Consider the following 23,662-nt stretch of genomic DNA (forward strand, 5'->3'; position numbering starts at 1 on the left):
ATGGGCTGGGGATGGTGTGATGTGGGCATCAGGAGGGTGGGGGTGGAAATGTAGGGGAATAACTTTTCAAAGGGGTGAGGAGTAGAGCTGTCCAGCCAAGTCCAGACATAATATCATGAATGTATAGAATGGAATAGTTTTTAATTATTAAAAGCTTGTATCTAAATATATATAATTAAATAATGATTTAATTATTAAGTGCTTGTATCATGTCTGACAGGCCTGTCTGATAGTAGTTTATAAAGCAGAGTCTGGAGATTGGCATGCCAAGGAGAAGTCATGTATAATATAGTTAGGTTATGGTTACAACTTGGTACTCAGCTGCTGTGCCAACCTATTCTAACTTTGAAGGGAGTTAAAGACAGGTGAACCTTTCCAGAACCTTTAACAAAAACTTCTAAAGGTCTCTCCGTTTTGTGATTACTTAGGCTGATCTGAGCTAAGGCTTAGCTATTTTAGGAGAATCCTGGATGAGGGTGTGAATGAGGGTGTGTGTTGGGCCCCACTCTATAGGAGACTCATAGGATCTGTCTTGAACTCTTACTAGGTCAGTGGTCACTGCAAGAACATCCCCACTCTGGAGTATGGATTCCTTGTGCAGGTAATCAAGTCCAGAGCTTTTTTCCAAAGCTCTTCCCTGTTGCTTACCCATGTAACTGCCTAACCCACAGCTCTTGAGTTAGTTACTTCTTGAGTTGATTTGTTTGCAGAACTATATTGAGTGGACAAAAGGAAAGAAGGCATAGATTCCATCCTTAAGGTCAGAGTATTATCAAGAACACTTAATGCAGTGGTTCTCAACCTTCCTAATACTGCAACCCCTTAATACAGTTCCTCATGTTGTGGTGACCCCCAACCATAAAATTATTATCCTTGCTACTTCATAGCTATAATTTTGCTACTGTTATAAATCATAAGGTAAAATATCTGCTTTGTAGGATATCTGATATGCTATCCCTGTGAAAGGGTCGTTCGACCCCCAGGTTTAGAACCACTGACTTACAGTCTTATTAACCAACCCATAAACTTGTGAACAGCCTGATTTATACACAGGAACAAGTTAAGTCAGTGTTAAGTAAATAAAAATTTAAAACCAAATAGTTTAAGATATTGTTGCAAGAGCTCTGGATTTGTGCCATCTTTCTTCCATAGAGTGTGCGCTTGTGTGTGTGTGTGTGTGTGTGTGTGTGTGTGTGTGTGTGTGTGTATGAATGTGTGTGTTTGACTAAGAGATGGGTTAATTGTCCTAGGTGGTAGACATGACTTAAGTCCTGCCTTCCAGCATCTAATCTTGGATTGAATACTCACGTGCCACAAATAGAAAGTCTGTAACGACTATAGCTACTATAACTGATTAGTTAGTACCTATGTATAAAATACTTTCATGAGAACCTGTGAAATGGCTTGGCTGGTAAAAGCACTTGCTGTGTAAATCTGACAACTTGAGTTCACTCCCTAGAATGCCTGTGAAGGCTCAAGGAGAGAACTGATTCCATAAAGTTGTCCCCCATGTCTCCTCCTCTCATCAAATACATAATGATGAAGGCTAAAACCAAAATTTTAGTTTTCAAATATAATTAATTGAGGAGAGAGAGAGAGTATGTACGTGTTTGTGTGTGTGTATGCATGCATGCATGCACATGCATAGCATAGCACTTGTGTGAATGTCAAAAGACAGCTTGTGGGAGTTAGTTGGTTTTCTCTTTCTATATATGTGTCTCAGGAACTCAGGTTGACAGGCTTGATACCACCTCCCCAAATTTAAATACTTTCGTGGACAGATCTCATTTCTTGCAGTATACTTATGAGCTGCATAATGTCCTGCTTTATAAATGAAGAAAACAAGGCTAAATGTATCTGACTTGCCTAGTTATATTTGATAGTAAATAATAGATGTGAAATGTTAACTCAAGACTTCTATGTCGGCCGGGCGGTGGTGGCGCATGCCTTCAATCCCAGCACTTGGGAGGCAGAGCCAGGCGGATCTCTGTGAGTTCGAGGCCAGCCTAGGCTACCAAGTGAGTTCCAGGAGAGGCGCAAAGCTACACAGAGAAACCCTGTCTCGAAAAACCAAAAAAAAAAAAAAAAAAAAAAAGACTTCTATGTCAAAGATCCTGCTGGTCTACTTATATAGTATCATACAGGGTTAGTAGTGTAGTGAGGGCATCAGTTTAAGTTCAGAATCTAAGCTAGATTCAGTTGTTTCCATTATCTCTAAAACAACATGAAAAACTTTTATACTTCCAAAAGATATGGAATCTGTTCTCTCTCCAGATCATGAAGTATGCAGAGCAGAGGATTCCAACATTGAATGAGTACTGTGTGGTGTGTGATGAGCAGCATGTCTTCCAGAATGGGTCCATGCTTAAGGTATAGGCCCTTGCTCTGACCCTCTTACTTAGCCAAGGCCTTTTGCTTCCTATCTTTTCTTTCTTCCTATGCCTTTAGAAAAGGGTACATTCTGTTCACAATCCTATAGACTCTAGAAAGAACTGTTTTCTCAGAAAACAAATTTCAGTAATCCTCTCTGGAGAGATAAGGGTATAAAAATAATTTTGAAGACACTATTCCCACCTAACATTTTTAAACAGGGATCTGGTATTGACCAGGGTGTATTTGGCTGTTCCCAAATCTAGGTGGGTAGGCAGAACACTTAGCTGTAAATTATAATCTGTGTGTATATATTTAAGAGCAAAGAACACCGTTCTGGAAACTCAGAAGAGAGAACATCCAACTACCTTAATGACCAGAGAGAATTTTGTAGGTAGATAAGATCACTCAAACTTACTAGTGAGGTATTTAAATTTTTGATTGATAGTCCCCCTCAACACACACACACATATCTTCTCAACACACAACTCATCTCTCCTTATATCTTCTCCATACATAACCCATACCTCTCCTGTCTGTTTAATATGTCTCTTTAGCCAGCTGTCTGTACTCGTGAACTATGCGTCTTCTCCTTCTACACACTGGGAGTCATGTCTGGAGCTGCAGAGGAGGTGGCTACTGGAGCAGAGGTATGAGAGAGGAAAAGGACACTGGGGAATTGGGATAAGAAAAGCGAAAGAGGCCAGGTATGGTGTCAGTGCCTTTAACCTCAGGATTTGGGAAGCAGATACAGGAGGATCTCTTGAGTTCGAGGTCAGCTTGGTCTACACAGTGAGTTCTAGTACAGCTAGAATTACATAGTAAGGCCCTATCTCAAAACAAACAAACAAAAGCAAAGGAAGCCAGCTATTTCATTCCTTAGAATTTAACCTCCAAATATGCTTTCATGCTTAATGGTGCTCACTAAAGTATAAAGTTTATAATAAAGCTAAAATGGATAATGAACTCTGTAGGAGGTCCATCCAAATTATGGCATATCCTTACATTGGCATATCCATACTGACAAAAGCTGGGCGGCACTTTGATCCCAGCCCTCGGCAGGCAGAGCCAGGCAGATCTCCATGAGTTCGAGGCCAGCCTGGTCTACAGAGCGAGATCCAGGACAGGCACCAAAACTACACAGAGAAACTCTACCTTGAAAAACTATTAAAAAACAAAAACAAAAACAAAAAACCTGTAATATGTAGTTATGTCCAAAATCAAATACCAAGCCAGGCTTGTGGTGGGCATGTTCCTTTATCTTCCTAGCTGCTTGGAGGGCTGAAGCAGGAGGATTACTTGAGTTAAAGAGTCGCAAATGCACTTGGGAGGCAGAGGCAGGCAGATCTTTGTGAGTTCGAGGCCAGCCTGGTCTACAGAGTGAAATCCAGGAAAGGCACAAAACTACACAGAGAAACCCTGTCTCGAAAAACCAAAAAAAAAGAGTCGCAAATGCTTAGCCTAGATGTGGTCTTCAGTTCATTTTCCGCCCCCTTTGCCCAAGAAAGAAAGAACAGATAACTTTGTATATCAAAATATCTGGAAGGATATTCATCAAATTTTGTAGTTACTTGGGAGCAAATGAATTTGTTTGGTGGATTGGAGATGGTATCTCTGTTCTTTAATTATTTTGCTAGTATTTGAACTTTAAAGATTTATTTTTATTTTTATGTGTATAAGTGTTTTTCCTGCATGTATGTATGTGTACCATGTGGGTGTCTGATGTTCATAGAGGTCAGAAAGGGTTTCAGATTCTCTAGAATTGAAACTGCAGACTGTTGTGAGCTGTCATATGGGTGCTAGGAACTGAACCCTGGTCTTCTGCAAGAGCATCAAGTATTCTTACCCACTGAGCCATCTCTCTAGCCCTATTATTGAATTTTTATAATTTTGTGTTTTTGACTTAGAAAGCATTGAAAACATTTGCAATAAAAGGGATGGGGGGACATTCTGGAGACCACTTGACTGCCAGAACTGGGCAATCATTTAGTTCTTCCCTCTCTTTTCTCCTAAGGTGGTAGATCTGCTGGTGGCCATGTGTAGAGCAGCTTTGGAGTCCCCTAGAAAGAGCATCATCTTCGAGCCTTATCCCTCTGTGGTGGACCCCACTGATCCTAAGACTCTGGCCTTTAACCCTAAGGTATAGTTGTTTGGGAGGAAAGGGCTAAAGGACAGAAATGTTAATGGTGGGAGGTGGGGTTGCCATTCCAGTACACACAACAGATTGAGTAAAGGACAGAAGAAATGGAACACTTGTTTCTCGGGTACTCTTGAACACTGGGGTTAATCTGATGAAATAGCTGAGCTTGTCAAAAGAAAGGAAGAAAAATTAGTACCTGTTACAACATGATGGAAAGAATATAGGCTTGGGCTAGATGTGGTTGCTCATACCTATAATCCCAGCACTTAGAAAACTGAGACAGGAGAATGGCTTAGGGTTTAAGGCCAGCCTGGACTACATTGTAAATTTCAAGCTAGCTTACTCTAAGAATGGGATTATGACTGGTAGGAAAATAAAACAAAACAACAATGACAGGATATAGGCTTGATGGGAGTCAGCCAGACTGAATTCCACCAGAGGGTCTTTGGCTTCATTGTTGAATGATGCTAGGGAAAGTAACTTAATCTTTCTCAGTTTCAACTGCCCTGCCTGTAAAAGGGGGTAGTGGTTATTTTGTGGACTGTAACAAAATGAGAGATAATATATAAAATACCCTGTGGGGATTCTCTGGAAAAACAGCTAATAGGCTGTGGATAACTATAAATATATTCCATTCATTTCCATATATATTATAGAGGGAGGATTTTGTTATGAGGAATGGTCCCACCTAATTAGGGAGGCTGAGGAGTCCCCACATCTACAGTCAGCAAGCTGGAAATTCTAGAAAGTCTGTGATGAATGATGTTCTAGTTCCAGTTCAGAAGCCTGAGAACCATGTAGGCTCAAGACCCAAAAGGGCCAGTTTTGTAATTCATTCAAATCTAAAGCCAGGAAAAGGCTGATACCCCAACTTGTGAAGAATACCTTTTTATTCAATGGCCAGGATTGGGAAAGATTAGCTTTCTTACTCTATTTCGGTCTTTATTTGGCTAGATGAGATCCTTATTAAGAAGGGCAATTGGCTTTGCCTAGTCTACTCATTCAGCTGTTAATCTGAACCCCAAAATACCTTCACAGACAAACCCAGAAACCATGTTTGACCAAATATGTAGGTACCCTATAACCTATTCAAATTGACTTTTTGCAGCAGTAGCAGCGGGGGTGGGGTGGGGGTGAGGTGTTCAAGGGTTTCTCTGTGTAGCCTTGACTGTCCTGGAACTTGCTCTGTAGACCAGGCTGGCCTTGACTACAGAGATCTGCCTGCCTCTGCCTCCCAAGTGCTGGGATTAAAGGCATGCACCACCAGCTTTCAAATTGACTTCTAAAATTAACCATCACTGCATATCACAGTGCCTCATTGTTATCTGTCAGTACTATGTGTTGGGCACAGTGCTAGATTTATACATTTATTTAATTCTGAGAACATCTCTGAGGATGGCCACAGAAATATTTTTAGTTACAAACGGGCTGGAGTATAAGTCAATGTAGAGCACTTACCAGCATGTGTGAGGCCATAGACTCAACCCCTAGCATCACCAAAATCCTGACATGAAAAAAATCAAACAAGCAGAATACCCCCTGTCATTTGTAAACAGGGCATGTAATACTTGAAGGTGTTCTGTGACTTAATTAATTTCAACTGGTAAAAAGACTAGTATACAACTCTAACGTTTCCTCATAAAGTTTGTTTTTTCCATGGCATACTTGAGTCTAGACTTAAACTGACCTCCTTTTTTTTTTTTTTTAATCATCATATCTTTGTATCTACTATTTTTCTTCTTCTAATTCTTTTCTCCCCATTGATTATCAACAGAAAAAGAATTATGAGCGGCTTCAGAAAGCTCTGGATAGTGTGATGTCCATCCGGGAAATGACCCAGGTATTTTGCCCTCTCTTTGCCTATCTCAGTGCCCTTTCCTGCGTGTAGTTCACAGGACTAGGGTAAAGATTTAGAGAAGCTACTCAAATTCTTATGTTTTCTTTGTTTCCTTTGTAACCTTCCCAGTTCTTGTTCTCTGTTTTCTTAGCTTTCTTACCCTAAGTCTCCTAGTGTCTCTCTCAACCTTTATCTTTGCTGCATATTTTTTCACAAGTTGTTCATGTTTTAACTGTTTTTCATAGTTCTTGGGGAATTAGAGAAACTAGGGAAAGACCTCTGCCCAAGGTTGGGAGGGTGAAGAGGGCGCTTGGAGATAAGGAGCTAGATCCAGGGGCTGCGTCTTCTGTCCTTCTAGGGGTGGGGCAGCCACACGGAGCAGTGACCATCCTCTGACTCAAGGCTGTCCCTCACCAGATTTCCCCACCCCTCGTCTGCAGTCTCTGCATGAATAGACATTCATTTGTACTCACATTTACAGGTGGGCCTCTTCTCAGCAAATCCTATATATCACAGTGCAGATTAACACAGAAGGTACACCTAGAAGGGATGTTTACTATTAGAAAGACTGTTTTATGTGAAGATTTGCCACAGGATTCTTTAGCCTAATCTTTGGGGGACATTGATTTTATTTATTTTTTGATTTATAAGCAGCATTTTTAGAGCTGTAGGAGTTGCATAAAATGAGGGAGACCCACCTGCATGTTGTTTTGTAAGCATCTTCAGTCATTTTCATATTTATAAGTCTTGCAAACCTGACTGAGCCTCTTTAAGGGTGGGAACCCCCTTGTCTTCGTTCTTCCAATCGCCTATCTTGCCTTGGGTCCCAGTAGTCTGTTGAGAGTGGGAGGGGTCCTTCCTCTCCTGGGAGATAATCTTATGGCCATTGTCTTGCAGGGCTCATATTTGGAAATCAAGAAACAGATGGACAAGCTGGATCCCTTGGCCCATCCTCTTCTGCAGTGGTATGGATAGAATGGCTCAGGCTTTACAGGGGGTGGAGAAGGAAAGAGTTGTAGGCATGGATCTATACTTTCTCCTAGAGGCATTCAGCATTCTTTACAAGGTTCTGTATTATGACTACTCTCTCTTGGTGTTTTTCTGACAAGTCTCAACTTGACAGTAACTACAAAGCGCTCACAAATTCTGACGTGATTTCTCAAGTTCTCTTTAAGTATTCCATATTTCCCCAAATGTTTGTTTCCTTACTTAATTCTTTAATTATAAGATTTGTAAAAAGTGTGTGTATTTGTCATGTACAACATGCATTATATAATGGTTCATTAGAGTTTTTTCAGTGCTTGAATATTGTCCATGATGGCTCAGCAGTTTTCAAACATTTATTGTTATTAACTATAGTTGCCATTAGGAAGTTTTGAGTTTTTCTTATACAGTTCATTTCAATTTAGTTTTCTGTGTGTCCAAAGAAATTCATCTCCACCTCCTCTCTCCTTCCCTGATGAAGAGCAGCTAGAGCCAGATGCACTGTTGTTTCCTGCTGCTAGCAAGAGGATTGGACTGTTCCATTCCTCTCCCTCCCTCCTGCTGCTTTCTCCTGTTTTCCCGACAGCTTCTCTTTCTAGTTTGCCTCCGTCCAAGTCAGCCCCTGACACTAAGAGCCAGTGCAGTAGATTATCCCCACATAGCATGAGTAATTACAGACATAGACTTCTAAAGTAGCATCATAAGTTATGGCGAGATTGCTTAGTTGGTGAAATATTTACCATATAAGCACAAGGACCTGAGTTTGATCCCTGGCACTCACAAAAAAAAACTCAGGGATGATGGCATATACTTGTAATCGCAGCCCCGGGAAGCAAAGATAGGCAGGTTCCTGGGGCTCACTGACCAGCCAGTGAGCCCCAGATCCCAGTCAAAGACTTGTTTCAAAAAACAAGGAGGCAGAGGCAGGTGGATCCCTGTGAGTTTGAGGCCAGCCTGGTCTACAGAGTGAGTTCCAGGAAAAGCGCAAAGCTACACAGAGAAACCCTGTCTCAAAAAAACTAAAAAAAAAAAAAACAAGAAAAAAAAAAAAAAAAAACCCAAGGCGGACATGTCCTAAGGAACAACACCTGCGGTTGACTGTGGCCTCCACAGACCTTCCCAATGCACACTTGCTTATACATACACAAAAATTTAAACAACCACAAAATAAGTACATAGATGATGTACAGAGAGTACTGTATCCACTGCAGGAGATAGTGCTCTTGCTGAACCCTCAGTGTTTTATGCCTTTGTTCTCCTACCCTTATGTTTAAGCTGTATATAGCCTAGTCTGTCCTTGACTCCTCAGAAAGTTCTTCTAATTTCTTTTGGGTTTTTACCCCTAATTTATACAGTGTTTTTCTATTTTCCCATCCCTGAGATCCTTTAGGATTCCTTTGAGGTTACACAGGTTGGCTCCTGAGCCTCAGTTTTAAGACTTTAAACCCAAACACAAGTTTAACCATTTTTGATTCAGACCTCTCTCTCTAATTGGTAACTTCTGATACTCTTTTTGTTTGTTTGTTTGTGGTTCTTTTTTGGTTTTTCAAAACAGGGTTTCTTTGTGTAGCCCTGACTGTCTTGGAACTCAACTCTGTAGACCAGGCTGGCCTCGAACTCAGAGATCCACCTGGCTCTGCCTCCTGAGTGCTGGGATCAAAGGCGTGCGCCACCCTGCCGCCACCCCCAGCTTCTGATATTCTTTTTGTTCCATGCTTTTCTCTCCCTATAGATGTAGCAGCCTTCCCTCTGACTCTTTTTTATCCGTTATTTAATTCCTTGATAAGTAACTGGTCTGGTTGGTAGCTTCCCTCTAAAATCTATATAATTATATGTGTAATTTCTATGTAAGCATTATCACTTAAAAGAAATATCAACTATGACCTGGAAATAATCGCACAATTCAGACATTGGAATCTTATTTGCATACCTAGATCAGAGGAAAGTTGCCTTTTCAGGATAGCCTCACCACATACTTTTTCTGTCCCTTCCCCTTTTTCTGTTTCTTCCCAGGATAATTTCTAGCAACAGGTCACACATTGTCAAACTACCTCTCAGCAGGGTAAGTAATTATTCTCCCTCTGTAAGCTTCAGACTTAACAGTGAGAGGCAAGGAGGGGCTCTGGCCCACTACCTGTATTGGTCCCTAATTAGCTTGGTTGGTACTGTCTGTCCATCAGCATAGTCTTTGAGCCTAAACAGATTTCCCTTGATTGGGGTTAGTGTAAATCTGATTTGTTTCCTGTTTCCAGCCTTTCCCTCCCTGATCTCTATTTCTCTTCTGTTTTTTTATCCCACCCCCACCCTGGGCAGCAGCTGAAGTTCATGCACACCTCACACCAATTCCTCCTGCTGAGCAGCCCTCCTGCCAAGGAGGCTCGGTTCCGGACCGCCAAGAAGCTGTACGGAAGCACCTTTGCCTTCCAGTAAGGCTGGTGGAGCTGGGCGGCAGTAGGTGGGATAGGATGGTAGGGCCTTGAGATATATGAGTTTTGTTTTTTCGTGATTGTCAACTAGTCAGCAGCTATTTATTAAATGCCACTGTGGTAGGTGCTCTATAAAGGATAAAGTGCTATGTATGACATGGTCTTTATCTTTAAATTACTTATGATGTAGTTGAATGGAAAGAATATTTACATGCAAATAGATATGAAGGAACAGATTGGAAGGATAGATTTGAAAGTTTGGAGAAGAAATCCACAATTTATATCTAACTGTGGGAGAGAAGAAAGAGAAAAGTATGAAGGATAATTTAGAGGGAGTCTTAGTGCTTCTTTAAAAAATACAACGTGGCTGGGCGGTGGTGGCACATGCCTTTAATCCCACCACTGGGATTAAAGGAGGCAGGTGGATCTCTGTGAGTTCGAGGACAGCCTGGTCTACAGAGCGAGTTCCAGGCCAGGCTCTAAAGCTACACAGAAAAACCCTGTCTCGAAAAAACAAACAAAGAAAACAACAACAACAACAACAAAAAATACGATGTGACCTCTAGACTAGAAGCTATATTTGAGATCAGTGATAAGTTTATTGAATTTGAAATTAACTTATTGAATTTGAAGCATCAGGAAAATAGGCAAATGAAAATCCAGGTTTAGGATGTGGTTAGTTGAACAACAGGAGATGTAAGATTTAAACACACACACACACACACACACACACACACACACACACACACACACACACCTTGCTGCCTGTGACTGTGTCTGTGAATATATCAGTCATTAGGTGTGTCTGCTGCTCATCTGCATGTACTGTGTGGGTAAGGGGGAGGGGTGGTAATGGCAGTCTTGAAAGTACTCCCAGGAATCTCCTACCATGAGGGGACTTACATTCTGTCCTGCCTTACAGTGGGTCCCACATTGAGAACTGGCATTCCATCCTGCGCAATGGGCTGGTCAATGCGTCCTACACCAAACTGCAGGTGAGGCAGTGTCCTCTTCCCTTTCTTTCCACTCCCTGCCTCACTCAGCTTGTGGTAGTCTGCTCTAAAATGCTTGAATATCTGTTCATGCCTCAGCATCATCATGCCCAGCCTATCTTGAGAAAGATAGAGCCTCTCTACAGAGAAAGTTGGCACTGTAAATATAGAATGAATGTGGCTGTTGTATATTTTAAGTTGAGCTCTGTTTTTTGGTTTAGTGAATAGAAATTAACCTATTATGACAGAGACTTTCCATTTTGTGACTATTGAAGTTGTTGTTACAAAGACTTATTTTATTGCCCTGAGAAACTACTGGGAGTGGTTTTTGTTCCTCTTCCTGCTACTTCTTCCATAGTTCTTTGTTTGAGAATCTGAAAATGTATGAAGGCTTGAGGTCCTAATTATGAATGCTGAGGCAGGGACTCAGTGGCTCTGCTACTCCCCGTTCTCCAAGGCATTAATCTTTAGTATTTTGTAAGCAAGCAGTTTAATCTGATCCCCTTTTCAACCAATCATCTTTTCAAGAGTTAGGTGCCTAGAGTTATTTGAATGAGTGAGAAGGTAGATAAATGAAGGGACAAAGGACTGTATAAGTGTTGTGGATGCCTAATATACAGCCATGGGGAGCCCAGGCTCATATATTCATCCTGGTGTTTCCCTGCAAGCTGCATGGAGCAGCCTATGGCAAAGGCATCTACCTGAGCCCCATCTCCAGTATTTCCTTTGGATACTCAGGTAAGCAATATTCTTTGGCCACCTTGACTCTTTATATTGCATCCATTTGTGAACACATGATCTGTGCTGTCTCCTCTCCCATTGTGGATACTTGGTCTTTGTCAGAGCCCTCCTCAATCATGGATACATATTCTGTCTCTTTCTATTTTTCTCTCATTAGAAATTTAGATTATTTATGAGGCAAGGGTAGTTATTATGAAAAATGATAGTTTTATACATTGTAGGAACTAGGCCCTGGGGATGGGTTAATGAATAAATAGAAAGAAAAAGGGCTTTGTGTAGACCAGATTTGTTTTCTTTTTTTAAGACTGACTTGTGTAGTTCATGTTGTCCTTGAACTCAGTGTGTATCCTAAGATGACTTTGAACTCCTGATCCTCCTAAGTACTGGAATTACAAGCATGTGCCATCATGCCTACGTAAACCACATTTTTTATATAAGCAATTACAAATTATGTGCATACATGTGAATTCATGTGTGAATATTCTTGAATGTTGGGGTCTTAGAATTTGCTTATATTTTTGGAGATAATGTTCTTCTCTCCCTCCACCACCTTTTAAAATTTAAATGGTGTATAATCACACTATTGTAATAGTTAACATTGAGTGAAAGAGAAAGTGCTTCATTCTAGAGACATGAATGAGGTCCAGATTGTAAGGAGATAATTCTAGCATTATTTAGCTTAGGAAAAGAATTGAAGTTGGAACTCTTTCAGTCTTCCAGGTTCCTGTTCCTCTTTGGTCTGCTTTTGTTCTTGTTGAATGGAGTCTCTGTCTAAGCAACAGCAAACCATGCAGTTGCATGCCCACTATAGGAAGGCAGTTATACTAGTTTTGTTTCGTTTTTTTTTTTTTTTTTTTTTTTTTTTTTTTTTTTTTTTTTTGGTTTTTCGAGACAGGGTTTCTCTGTGTAGCTTTGCGCCTTTCCTGGAACTCACTTGGTAGCCCAGGCTGGCCTCGAACTCACAGAGATCCGCCTGGCTCTGCCTCCCGAGTGCTGGGATTAAAGGCGTGCGCCACCACCGCCCGGCTATTGTTTCGTTTTTTTAATAGATTATTGTTTAGTATTTTTAGTAATTATAGCCATTATAGAAATAAAATTAAAAAAAAAAATCTAGAATCACAGAACTAAGACAGGCAGTAGTGACGCACGTCTTTAATCCTCACACTTGAGAGGCAGAGGCAGGCAGAATTCTGTGAGTTAGGAGCCAGCCTATTTTACAGAGTGCGTTGCATTCCAGGACAGCCAGCCAAGGATATACAAAGAAAACCTGTCTCGAAAAGCAAAAAAAAAAAAAAAAAAAAAGGCAAAACTAATAAGTGTGTGTGTGTGTGTGTGTGTGTGTGTGTATGTATATATGTATGTATGTATGTGTAATCCCAGATATTCAGGAGGCTGAGGCAAGAGGATCATGAATTTAAGGTCAAGCTGGGCTACTTATTGAGATCTTGTCTCAAAATAAATTCATAAGATGCCTAGAAATGTAGGTTGATAGTGGAGTGTTTCTTAGCATACGTGAAGCCTTAAGGACAATCTGCACTAATACAAAAAAACAAACAAGGGGCCTGGAGAGATGGCTTAGCGGTTAAGAGCACTGGCTGCTCTTCCAGAGGTCCTGAGTTCAATTCCCAGCACCCACATGGTGGTTCACAGCCATCCGTAATGAGATATGTTCCCCTCTTCTGGCACACAGGCAGAACACTGTATACATAATAAATAAATAAGTTTTAAAAATCTAGAACCCTTTTTAATGATAGAACAGAGGAATCAAAAAAGAAGAGATGATGATAAGTAGGAAGGAAAACCAGTGTGCTAATACAGACACTATAGGGAAGGACTGAAAAAGCCAGGTGATTCAGCTGGGTATAGTGACTAATGCCTTTAATCCCAGACCTCAGGAGGCAGACAGGAGGGTCCCCAAGAGTTCAAGGGCAATCTGAATTACATAGTAATTTCCAGGCCACTCTTGATTACAAAATGAAACCCTGTTTCAAAAACTAAACAAAATGAGAGACCAAGAGGTAGCTTAGTGTTGCAGTCCTTGCCGAGCATGTCAGTGAGGCAACAAAACAAAAATAACTGGTCGATAGATTGTGGTTAGTTTAAGAAGAATGAGTACAAACGTGAACAAAAACACTAGCATAACTATAGATGTGCCAAATGTTTAGAAGAAAAGTCTGTGAATTTCTATCAATAATTTGAAACCTTTTGGTAAAATGCCTGGAAAAATGTAACTTGATAAAACTAAGAGAAATTAAAAACATGAATGACGACCAAGTCCAAATACTATTTGGGGGTTTTGTTCGTTTGTTTCTTTGGCTGGGGAACCCAGGGCTTTGAGCATGATAGATAAACACTCTACCTCTGAGATATCCCTCTCTAGTCTTTAGAGTCTTAAACTGTCAAGGAGCGGATTGTTTTTAATCTTAGACAAAAATCTAGAGAATGGAAAAAGGCAAACAACTAATAAAAGTTTGGCAGAATCTGATTGAAACTAAGCATTCCATTCATCAGAGCATATCTTAAAGAAATGTAAAGACAGGCTACAGACTTGGAGAAGATAGTTGTAAGATGCATAAAATCATAAGATTAATCATAAAATGTATTTAAAAGGTGCTGGAGAAATGGCTCAGTGGTTAAGAGCACTGTCTGCTTTTCCAGAGAACCCAGGTCCAGTTCCCAGCACCCACACAGCAGCTCACAACCATCTGTAACTCTAATTTCAGGAGATTCAACATCCTCTTCTGGCCTCTGAGGATATGCACATGGTGCACAGTTATATACTTAATACTTTATGTATGTATTTATTAATAAAGAATTTAAAGTGTATCTTAAAATTTCTTAGCCAGGTGTGGTGGCATACAGTTGTATCTTGGGGAACTGAGAAAAAAAGGACCACAAGTTCACGGACTTCCTGGGCTAAACAGCAAGTTCAAGGATAGCATGGGCAACTTAGTGAGACCTTATTTCAGTTGTTAAAAGAAGGACCAGGCTGGGCCAGTTGTGGCACACACCTTTAATCCCAGTACTGGCCAGCCTAGTCTACAAAGCAAGTTCCAGGACAGCCAGAGCTGTTACACAGAGAAACCCTGACTTGAAAAACCAACTCTCCCCCCCCCAAAAAAAAAAGTCCTGTATACACCTATGTGGTAGATCATGCACCAAGTCCTGAGTCCAATCTCAGGTGATATTAAAAAAAGAGTATGGATCAGTACAAAGCCTATTTGAAAAAGCAAGCAAATAATATAAATGGTGATTCCATTGAAGAAATGCCCCTCCCACCCCCATGAAAGCTGTTTCTAGAGGGAAGTAAAATAAAAAACCAAAGTGACTTATACCCATGTGGATCAACAAAAAACCAGAAATCTGATAATCCCTAATTATTCCAAAGGCTATAAAATCCACAGGATCTCCTTTGATTGATACAGCATGTTAGGAAACAGTTTTCTTTTTCTTTTTTTCTTTTGTTTTTGTTTTTCAAGACAGGGTTTCTCTGTGTAGCTTTGGAGCCTGTCCTGAAACTTGCTTTGTAGACCAGGCTAACCTCGAATTCACAGAGATCCTCCTGCCTCTGCCTCCGGAGTGCTGGAGTTAAAGACGTGCACCACCACAGCCCGGCCTAGCCAAATAAGAGTGAAAATATGAAAGTCTTCTAACTCTGGGCTGGGCATGTCAGTCATGGTAGAACACTTGCCCAGCATGTTGGGCCCTAGCTTCAGTTCCCAGTGCTGCAGAATAAGTGCTACCTGAGTTTCAGAGCAACAGTTCTCTTAGATGTGTCACTTAGAGTCAGAATGTCTTGAAGTACCATCCTGAAAGTGTAAATGAATCCTCGGCTGTGTTTCAGGTTCACAGTGGGAGTGGGTTGACTTAGTCTTTTGGGCTTCTTTGTCAGGATTTTCAGTTTTTATCTTTGTTTCAGCCTGAGCGTTCCTCTGGTTAAGTTGTTATTTTCCAGGTAATCAGATTCTCCCGTCTTTCAGTTCCCATATTCTTTCCCTTTCTTTTCCTCATCTCTTACGAAACTTTTCCTTTTCTTCAAATAAGAAGTAAGTACTTGAATATCTTCAGTTACCAGGGTAGAGCCAGGAATCTTTATAGATTTCTTGTCTTTCCTTAGCACTTTACTAACTACATTAAAACATCTTATCACACTGCCCTTTCCAAACCGTAGGATTATAGATCCAAACTATCATAGGATTTTAATAAGAATTTGCTGTTGGAGTTATTGATCATCTAGTCTAATTCCATATTATTTTATGAATAAGCTGATACATAGAAAAGCCAAACACAGCTGGGTGTTGGTGGCGCACGCCTTTAATCCCAGCACTCGGGAGGCAGAGGCAGGCAGATCTCTGTGAGTTCGAGGCCAGCCTGGTCTACAAAGCGAGTTCCAGAAAAGGTGCAAAGCTACATAGAGAAACCCTGTCTCGAAAAACCATTAAAAAAAGAAAAGCCAAACACTTTCTTTAGATCATACAGCTTTGAGTAGCAGAGATATGACTGAAATCCGAGTCTCCTGACTTGTAGGCCATTGTTCTCATTTTTTTTTTAAAGATTTATTTATTTATTATGTATACAGCATGTTTGCCTGCAGGCCAGAAGAGGGCACCAGATCTCATTATAGATGGTTCTGAGCCACCATGTGGGTGCTGGGAATTGAACTCGGGACCTCTGGAAGAGCAGCCAGTGCTCCTAACCTCTGAGCCATCTCTCCAGCCCCTGTTCTCATTATTATATTGACTGACAAGGGGAGGCTTTGTTTGAATCACTGGGTTGTTGGGGTCCCAGAAGATAAATAGAATCTTTGCAACACTGGGTGGGATGTATGCAAATGCCCCAGTTATTATTTTTATTCTGGCATTTGACCAACTCTCTCGCGTGTTTCCTTCTCCTTAGTCTCCTCTGGTTTTCTGTTTCTTTTTCCTCAGGGTACCTTTGGGTTGGTGGCATGGAGTGTGCTTAGAGAGCATGCATTTGACCAATGGCACTGCTAATAACTTGGCCATGAATGTGAGAAGAAATTAGGGACAGTGAATGGAGTTGGAAATTTTCTTTGTTTAGTCCTGTTTAATTCTTGGGGGCTGAAGAGAAGATTCAGAGGTTAAGAGCACAGGCTCCTCTCCCAGAAGTCCTGAGTACAATTCCCAGCAACCACATGGTAGCTCACAACCATCTATAGTGAGATCTGGTGCCCTCTTCGGGTGTGCAGGTGTGCATGCCAGCAGAACATTATATACATAAATAAATAAATGCACCATTAAATTTTTTTAATTAAAAAAAGAAATTAATTCTGACCAGGCAATGTTGGCATACGCCTTTAATTCCAGCACTTGGGAAGCAGAGACAGGGAGATCTCTCTGAGGCTGAGGCCAGCCTGGTCTACAAAGAGAGCTCCAGGACAGCCAGGGATACACAGAGAAACCCTGTCTCGAAAAGCCAATAATAATAATAATAATAATAATAATAATAATAATAATAATTCTGTACACAAAAGTGTCCAGACATTATTCTAGACATCAAGTAGTATAGTCTGAGCACAGGAGTGGAATAATCACTGGGTCAGTAAGAATGGGACAGTGCCATAGTTACTTTAGTTACTTAAAGTGCTGCCTCTAAGGCTACCAAAGAAATCAAATTATTCTTTCTTCTTCTCCTGGCTGCTTTCTCTGGAATTGAACCAGAATGGGAATTTCTCTTAGAAACTTGGCAATGAAATGTCTTGGCTGAGATCATGATGTTTGGATGCAGAGTTGAGCCTTGTTAAGAATGATGGAGAAGTTGTCCTACAGGAAGAAGGGATTGGGAGTTCAAGCTGAGTTTTGTTCAGGCCATGAATTTACCATGAGGTTATAGTGTAAGTGTGTGTTGGGTTGACAGTCGGCTTGCTCAGTGAAGAATTTCAGTCCAGTGGTTATCAACTCCCTCTTCTACACCGTGGCCATTATAAAACCAAGATAAACTGGTGAGATAGTTCAACCAGTAAAAATGCTTGATGCCCAAGCCTCGTGGCCTGAGTTTGGTCCCTACCCTCTTTTAAAAGTAGTCTTCTGGCCGGGCGGTGGTGGTGCATGCCTTTAATCCCAACTTTCGGGAGGCAGAGCCAGGTGGATCTCTGTGAGTTCGAGGGCAGCCTGGACTACCAAGTGAGTTCCAGGAAAGGCGCAAAGCTACACAGGGAAACCCTGTCTCAAAAAACCAAAAAAAAAAAAAAAAAAAAAGAAAAGAAAAAAAAAGTAGTCTTCTGAGCTGGGCATGGTAACACACATTGTCTTTAATCCCAGCACTTGCAGAGGCAGGTGCTCTTTATGAGTTCAAGGCCAGCTTGGTCTATATAGTGAATTCTAGGTCAGCTAAGACTGGAAAATCAAAACTCAAGCAAAAGAAAACAAAAACAAATCCCAAACAAATAAAAACAAAACAATAATACCCAAAAAGTTGTCTTCTGATCTCCATATGCACCTGCACTCACGTCACATACACATAATAATAAAATTTAAGTTAAAATTTTGATATAAAGACAGTGGCAAAACAAAGAATTAAAGCAGAGTGAAGTTGTAATAAAGTAGAATAGTGAGGCTGGAGCCCTGTTTATGGCTTGTAATGATAGCAGCATCTTCATAGTTGTCCCATTTCCTTGGTTACCAACCCCTGACTGATAAGGCTGTGATTATGGTAAGCCTGGAGACAGACTGAAATCCTGTCCTTAGGCCAAAAAAGGGGGCATATAGGTATTATTTGATTCGTAAGTAAAAATCCTATTTCAGTTTTTACAAACAAGGCCTCTTCTATAATTGCTAAGAATGGTAGAGGGAAAAAAAGAATTTTTTGATTAAAAAAGCCAGGCATGGTGGCACATACCTTTAATCTCAGCACTTGGGACACAGAGGCAGATTGATCTCTGTGAGTTTGAGGTCTACAAAGAGAGTTCCAGGACAGTCAGGGCTACACAGAGAGACCCTGTCTCGAAAACCACTCCCCATAAAAACAAAAACAAAAAACTAAAAATAAAAGGGGGGAGTGGTAGAGAATTTATGCCCTGAGATACACTGAGATAATGTAGAAGTGAGAGGCAGTTGGCACTTTTTCTAAAGGTAGGACTCTTAGTGCTTGCCATTGTGAATATCTGTGGAGAATCAATATGGAAGGGTTCTGCTTTCTCCTTTTATCCTGAGTGGTCAATCTTTTGTGTAACTTTAAAACTACAGCATATTGAGGTTCCTCTGCTTGCTTTCTCCCAACTCATGTCTCTGGCTTGCCATTTGATTCTGAGGCATTGGTATCCTACTCTGCTGGGCCCTTCTTTCCTGACTCGTGTGTTACTTCCCTGCGTTAGAACCCTTCTGTGGTTTCCTGGTGTTCTTAGAGGATCAACTCCAGTGGGCTAAACAGCTAAACATAGGCCTGCTTGAGCTAGCTCTAGTTTACATCTTTTACATCATTTTTTTGCCATTCATTATACTGTATGCAAACGAAGTCTTGTGGGTCTACCTGTCTTTATGCTTTCTGTATTCTATTATACTAACTCTTCCTAATTCTGAGGTCCTGATCTTACTGCACCAGGACATCTTCAAACCTCTGGGCTAAGCTAGTTCCCGTACTCTGGTTCACACGGTGCTCTGTAAGCTCACCATCACAACCCTCACCATACTGTGTTGTAATTACTTATTCCTTGCCTGTAGTCTCCACCAGACTAAATTCTGTGTGGGGAAAATAGCTTGTGTATTCACCACTGTGTCACCAAGTGTCTCTAGTTGGTATCTGGTGTATAGTAAGTACTTCTATAAATACTTAAGAAATGGATGAATTAACTGAGTTTGTTGTTCTGTGACAGGAATGGGCAAAGGACAGCACAGAATGCCTTCCAAGGATGAGCTGGTCCAGAGATATAACAGGATGAACACCATCCCCCAGGTATTGTTTGCTGGTTCTGCATGAGTTAGGACCCTTCCCTGGATCCTGCTAAAAATAACGGATGGGAGAACAGTGGAGCTGGGGCCATTGTAGGTCATTTAAAGGCATTAGGTATGTTGTAAAATGATCTTACTTCAGTCATATGTTATCTGAAAGCAAGGACACATGAAAGCAAAGGCAGGTTAAATGAAAAGATGAGGGGCTGGAGAGATGGCTCAGAGGTTGAGAGCACCAACTGCTCTTCCAGAGGTCCTGAGTTCAATTCCAAGCAACCACATGGTGGCTCACAACCACTTGTAATGAGATCTGGTGCCCTCTTCTGGCCTGCAGGGATACATGCAGGCAGAATACTGTATACATAATAAAGAAATAAATCTTTAGAAAAAAAAAAATGAAAAGATGAACATGGAAGCTGTGGACCCATCAGGGTAATTATATGTAAGCAAACATTTGGAGGGTGGCTGGGAGCTCAGGAGACCCAGCTCCTATCCCTGTCATCTCCATCATCAATAACTAACCAGCCTCTTGAGAGCAAGCTCTAACATTTTACCTTGTTCTGCTTTCCTCTGCTGCTTTCTCTTTCAGACCCGATCCATTCAGTCAAGGTTCCTGCAGAGTCGGAATCTAAACTGTATAGCACTTTGTGAAGGTATGTACTTCACCCAGTTCATGTCCTTTGAGATCCCAGCCTGTATTTCTGTTGCTCCCTTGGCACCTGATTCAGCCAAAAGTTAGGTTGAAGCATCATATCCTTCTTCCCTACCTGGACTGCCTTAAGCTTTCTGTCTGTGACTTCTGGCCCCTCTTCTCCAGTGATTACATCTAAGGACCTTCAGAAGCATGGAAACATTTGGGTGTGCCCTGTGTCCGACCATGTCTGCACAAGGTTCTTCTTTGTGTGAGTCTAAAAGAAGCCCTTGGGATTACTTGAAGGGTGAGGGTGGTAGATGGTGTGTGACTGCTGAGGATGCCCATTTTTGTTGTCTGAGTTCTGTCCCTTGCTATCTAATTTAGCTGGCACTGGGACTTTGCCCTTAGGGATAAGGACAGATCATTGGGGTCTGTGTAGAGAAAAACTGCTGAGCTGATTGATCTCTTCATCCTGAAGAGCAGCGATAAAATCTTTAACTTTGGGGCTGGAGAGATGGCTCAGAGGTTAAGAGCACTGCCTGTTCTTCCAGAGGTCCTGAGTTCAATTCCCAGCAACCACATGGTGGCTCACAACCATCTGTAATGTGATCTGGTGCCCTCTTCTGGCGTGCAGGCATGCATGCAGATAGAACACTGTATACATAAATAAATAAATCTTTAAAAAAAAAAAAAAAAAAAAAAATCTTTAACTTTGGGATGAAATGGTCGCATCTTGAAACACTTCTGCTGGTAGACATGGTTTGGTATTCTGCTCCCCTTGTGCTCACACTTCTTCTGTCTTTGGCAGATATGAGGATGGGCAGGTGGGCGATGCCAACATTAATACTCAGGACCCCAAGATACAGAAGGAAATCATGCGTGTGATCGGAACTCAGGTTTACACAAACTGAGGGGGCCCAGCCCTCGTACCACTCTGTTCCCCCAGGATCCATCTGCCCTTGAAAAAGGGCTCAGGAGCGGCAGGTGAGGCTGCCCTGAGAAATTTCAAGGGGCAAAGAAAGGATGGAAGAGGCGGCCTTCCTGGTGGAGACTGACCCGGGAACCACTCCACATCTGGATGGCCCTGACTGACTCCCACCCCGGTTTGCCCAGTTGACTTCACCCTGTTTGTAAATAAAACAATAAAATGGAAGGTGCTGTGGACTGGATCTGATCACTGTGGTCTGCCTAGCCTCGGCCCAGCACCTCACCGTGGCCCTGGATAGGGCTGTGTGCTGTGGGATAGACTATCTAAAAGTTGGGTCTGTTGGTGTTTCCTGAAGTAAAAGACATATCCATTTAGTTTCAGTTTTGTATTCTATAGATTTGTCAGTATTTTTAGTCAAAAGATTAAAGAGGGGAATTTATCAGTTATGCAGCTGAAACAAACAGGAAGAAAACACCCTGACGATGGCGGTTACTGAAGATTTAAAAGGGTCTCTGAGGCCGAGCAGCTCTGATTTTTTTTTTAACCTTCAGGACCAGCTGCTTTCTTACACAAAACCAGCCCTGCCAGTCATCCTCTCTTTGTGTCTTAGAGGCTGGGTCCTTAGTCTTTCTCCTGCCTGGCTTTTAGTTGGGATAAGTGAGGTGAAGGGTTAAGTTGGCAGGTGCAGGAAGCTGGCTTCTCTAACCTGAAGTCCTTTAAGAAAGGCTAGTCTAGGCTGTGGGTATAGCTCAGTGGTAAAGTGCTTGCTTAGTATGCATGAGGCCGCAAGGAGGCCAGCGGCTGTCAGGGTTTGGAGTGGGAACTCACCAGAAGTTGGAGCTCCCAGAATAGGTAGGTGTTCTGAAACCACTGCCTTTCTTTGACACTGGCCAGCCTGGGAGGATTGGGTTTGTCTTATTAAGAAAATTTCTGGCCTTTCAGACTTGTTCTATATACCCAAAACTCTTACTTAATTTTTAAGACAGGGTCTCACTATGTAACCCTGGCTGGCCTGAAACTCACTATGTATAAACCAAGCTGGTCTTGAACTCAGAAAGCACCACCTGCCCTTGTCTGTCCTGGGATTAAAGGTATTGCCACCATGTTGGTTCCCTTAGTCAATTTTTTTTTTTTTGTTTTTTGTTTTTCAAGAGGTTTTATCTGTAGCTTTGGAGCCTGTCCTGGAACTCACTTTGTAGACCAGGCTGGCCTCGAACTCACAGAGATCCACCTGCCTCTGCCTCCCAAGTGCCGGGACTAAAGGCATATACCACCACTGCCCGGCCCCTTAGTCAATTCTAATCATAGCTGAGACATGTTGAACATTTTCAAATATTTTATGAAATATTAATGAAAAATAAAAATGTAAACACAGAAAACACCACAAAGCTCTTTTAAAAGCCTAGCTTTTCAATATGATTTCAAAATCTGCTATAGTTCTTGTTTCCAAAGCCAGCTCTAGACTAGCTCTTGTCTTCTGTGACCTTCAGCACCACTCTTAAAGACCCTTCGCCAGAGAAACTGATTTCTTCATTGTATTACAAGCCCTTTATGACTAGAACATTATAAATGAGTATGGTAGTATACACCTGCAGTCCTAGCTGATCTCCTGGGTGCCAAGACAGGAGAATCAGTTGAGCCCAGAATGTCAAGACCAACCTGAGGAACTTAGCAAGACCCCCCATCTTAAAAAGAAAATAACTAGTATATCCCAACACTCCCAACTCTGTAAGACTCAGGCCTAAGACAAATAACGTTTCCTAAATAAATGACTGCCAGTAGACACATGCAACTGAAAATCCTGCCTCCTAGAAAGACTTTGTAACCCATAATATGGTATCAGAGACAGCTAACATAATTCAATTCTTATAAATTAGTTTCCAGGTAGTGTGCAAACCACCCTAATAATTTGCTAACATTTTATATTATTGTATAGGTATATATTATATATATTGTTGCAAGCTCCCTACATATATTGGCTCATAATTCTCACAAAAGCCTCAGAAATAGATGCTATTATCCCCATTTTGGAGACGGGAAAATAATCTCACATGGTGAATAATTTGCTGTATTCCACAGCTAATTGTAGCAAACTGACTCCAGAATTCCTGTTCTGGTTCTGATTATAGCCTCTGACAGCAAACCTGGGAGACATGTTTTCTTCATCTTAAATGTGTCTAGGACTGGTTCTCAACCTTCCTAATGCTGTGACCCTTTAGTGACCCCAACCATAAAATTATTTTTATTGCTACTTCATAAATAATTTTGCTACTGTTATGAATTGTAAATATCTGACATGCAGATGGTCTCAGGCAACCCTGTCCGAGGGTCACAGTCGGACAGGTTGAGAACTACTGGTCTAGGGTCTCACAGCTGACTGCCTGGTGACAATGCTGGATTTTTACCAGGTCCCTCCAACTCCAGAACCTGAGCTCTTGCCTTCCTACATCCTAGAGGGTTTACTATATAGCCCTGCTGGCCTGTAACTCGCTGTGTAGACCAGGCTGGCTCCCAACTCAGAAATCTCCTGTCTCTACCTCCAGAGTGCTGGGATTAAAGACGTGCCCTACCACACTGGGCACCTAGAGCTTCTCAATCAGCTGATGCCCTGCTTGGACCTAGGTATGTGGCTGCTCACATGTTATAAAACATTTTTGGCAATTTCAGAAATTAAGAAATTTTCCTACATGTAAACATTTCAAC

General features: G+C 41.5%; 1 protein-coding gene across 3 annotated transcripts in view; it reads left to right on the plus strand.

Annotated features, from left to right (window-relative positions):
- Parp6 (poly(ADP-ribose) polymerase family member 6) overlaps positions 1-21,184 on the plus strand; it is a 32,999-nt gene extending 11,815 nt beyond the window's left edge. Inside the window, exons 10-23 of one of the 3 annotated variants that reach the window (XM_059268014.1) lie at positions 548-601; positions 2,275-2,370; positions 2,928-3,020; positions 4,385-4,510; positions 6,285-6,350; positions 7,245-7,312; positions 9,345-9,393; positions 9,645-9,757; positions 10,680-10,752; positions 11,418-11,487; positions 19,322-19,401; positions 19,987-20,050; positions 20,215-20,299; positions 20,840-21,184. In XM_059268014.1, coding sequence (XP_059123997.1) covers positions 548-601; positions 2,275-2,370; positions 2,928-3,020; positions 4,385-4,510; positions 6,285-6,350; positions 7,245-7,312; positions 9,345-9,393; positions 9,645-9,757; positions 10,680-10,752; positions 11,418-11,487; positions 19,322-19,401; positions 19,987-20,050; positions 20,215-20,299; positions 20,840-20,942 — 1,140 coding nt within the window. In that variant the 3' untranslated portion in view covers positions 20,943-21,184. Of the gene's footprint in view, positions 1-547; positions 602-2,274; positions 2,371-2,927; positions 3,021-4,384; positions 4,511-6,284; positions 6,351-7,244; positions 7,313-9,344; positions 9,394-9,644; positions 9,758-10,679; positions 10,753-11,417; positions 11,488-19,321; positions 19,402-19,986; positions 20,051-20,214; positions 20,300-20,839 lie in introns of those variants that run through there. The other 2 variants (XM_059268015.1, XR_009380256.1) reach the window with 2 other exon arrangements.
- Positions 21,185-23,662: the final 2,478 nt, after the last annotated feature.

This window comes from Peromyscus eremicus, chromosome 7 (assembly GCF_949786415.1).
Source record: "Peromyscus eremicus chromosome 7, PerEre_H2_v1, whole genome shotgun sequence".
Taxonomy (NCBI): domain Eukaryota; kingdom Metazoa; phylum Chordata; class Mammalia; order Rodentia; family Cricetidae; genus Peromyscus; species Peromyscus eremicus.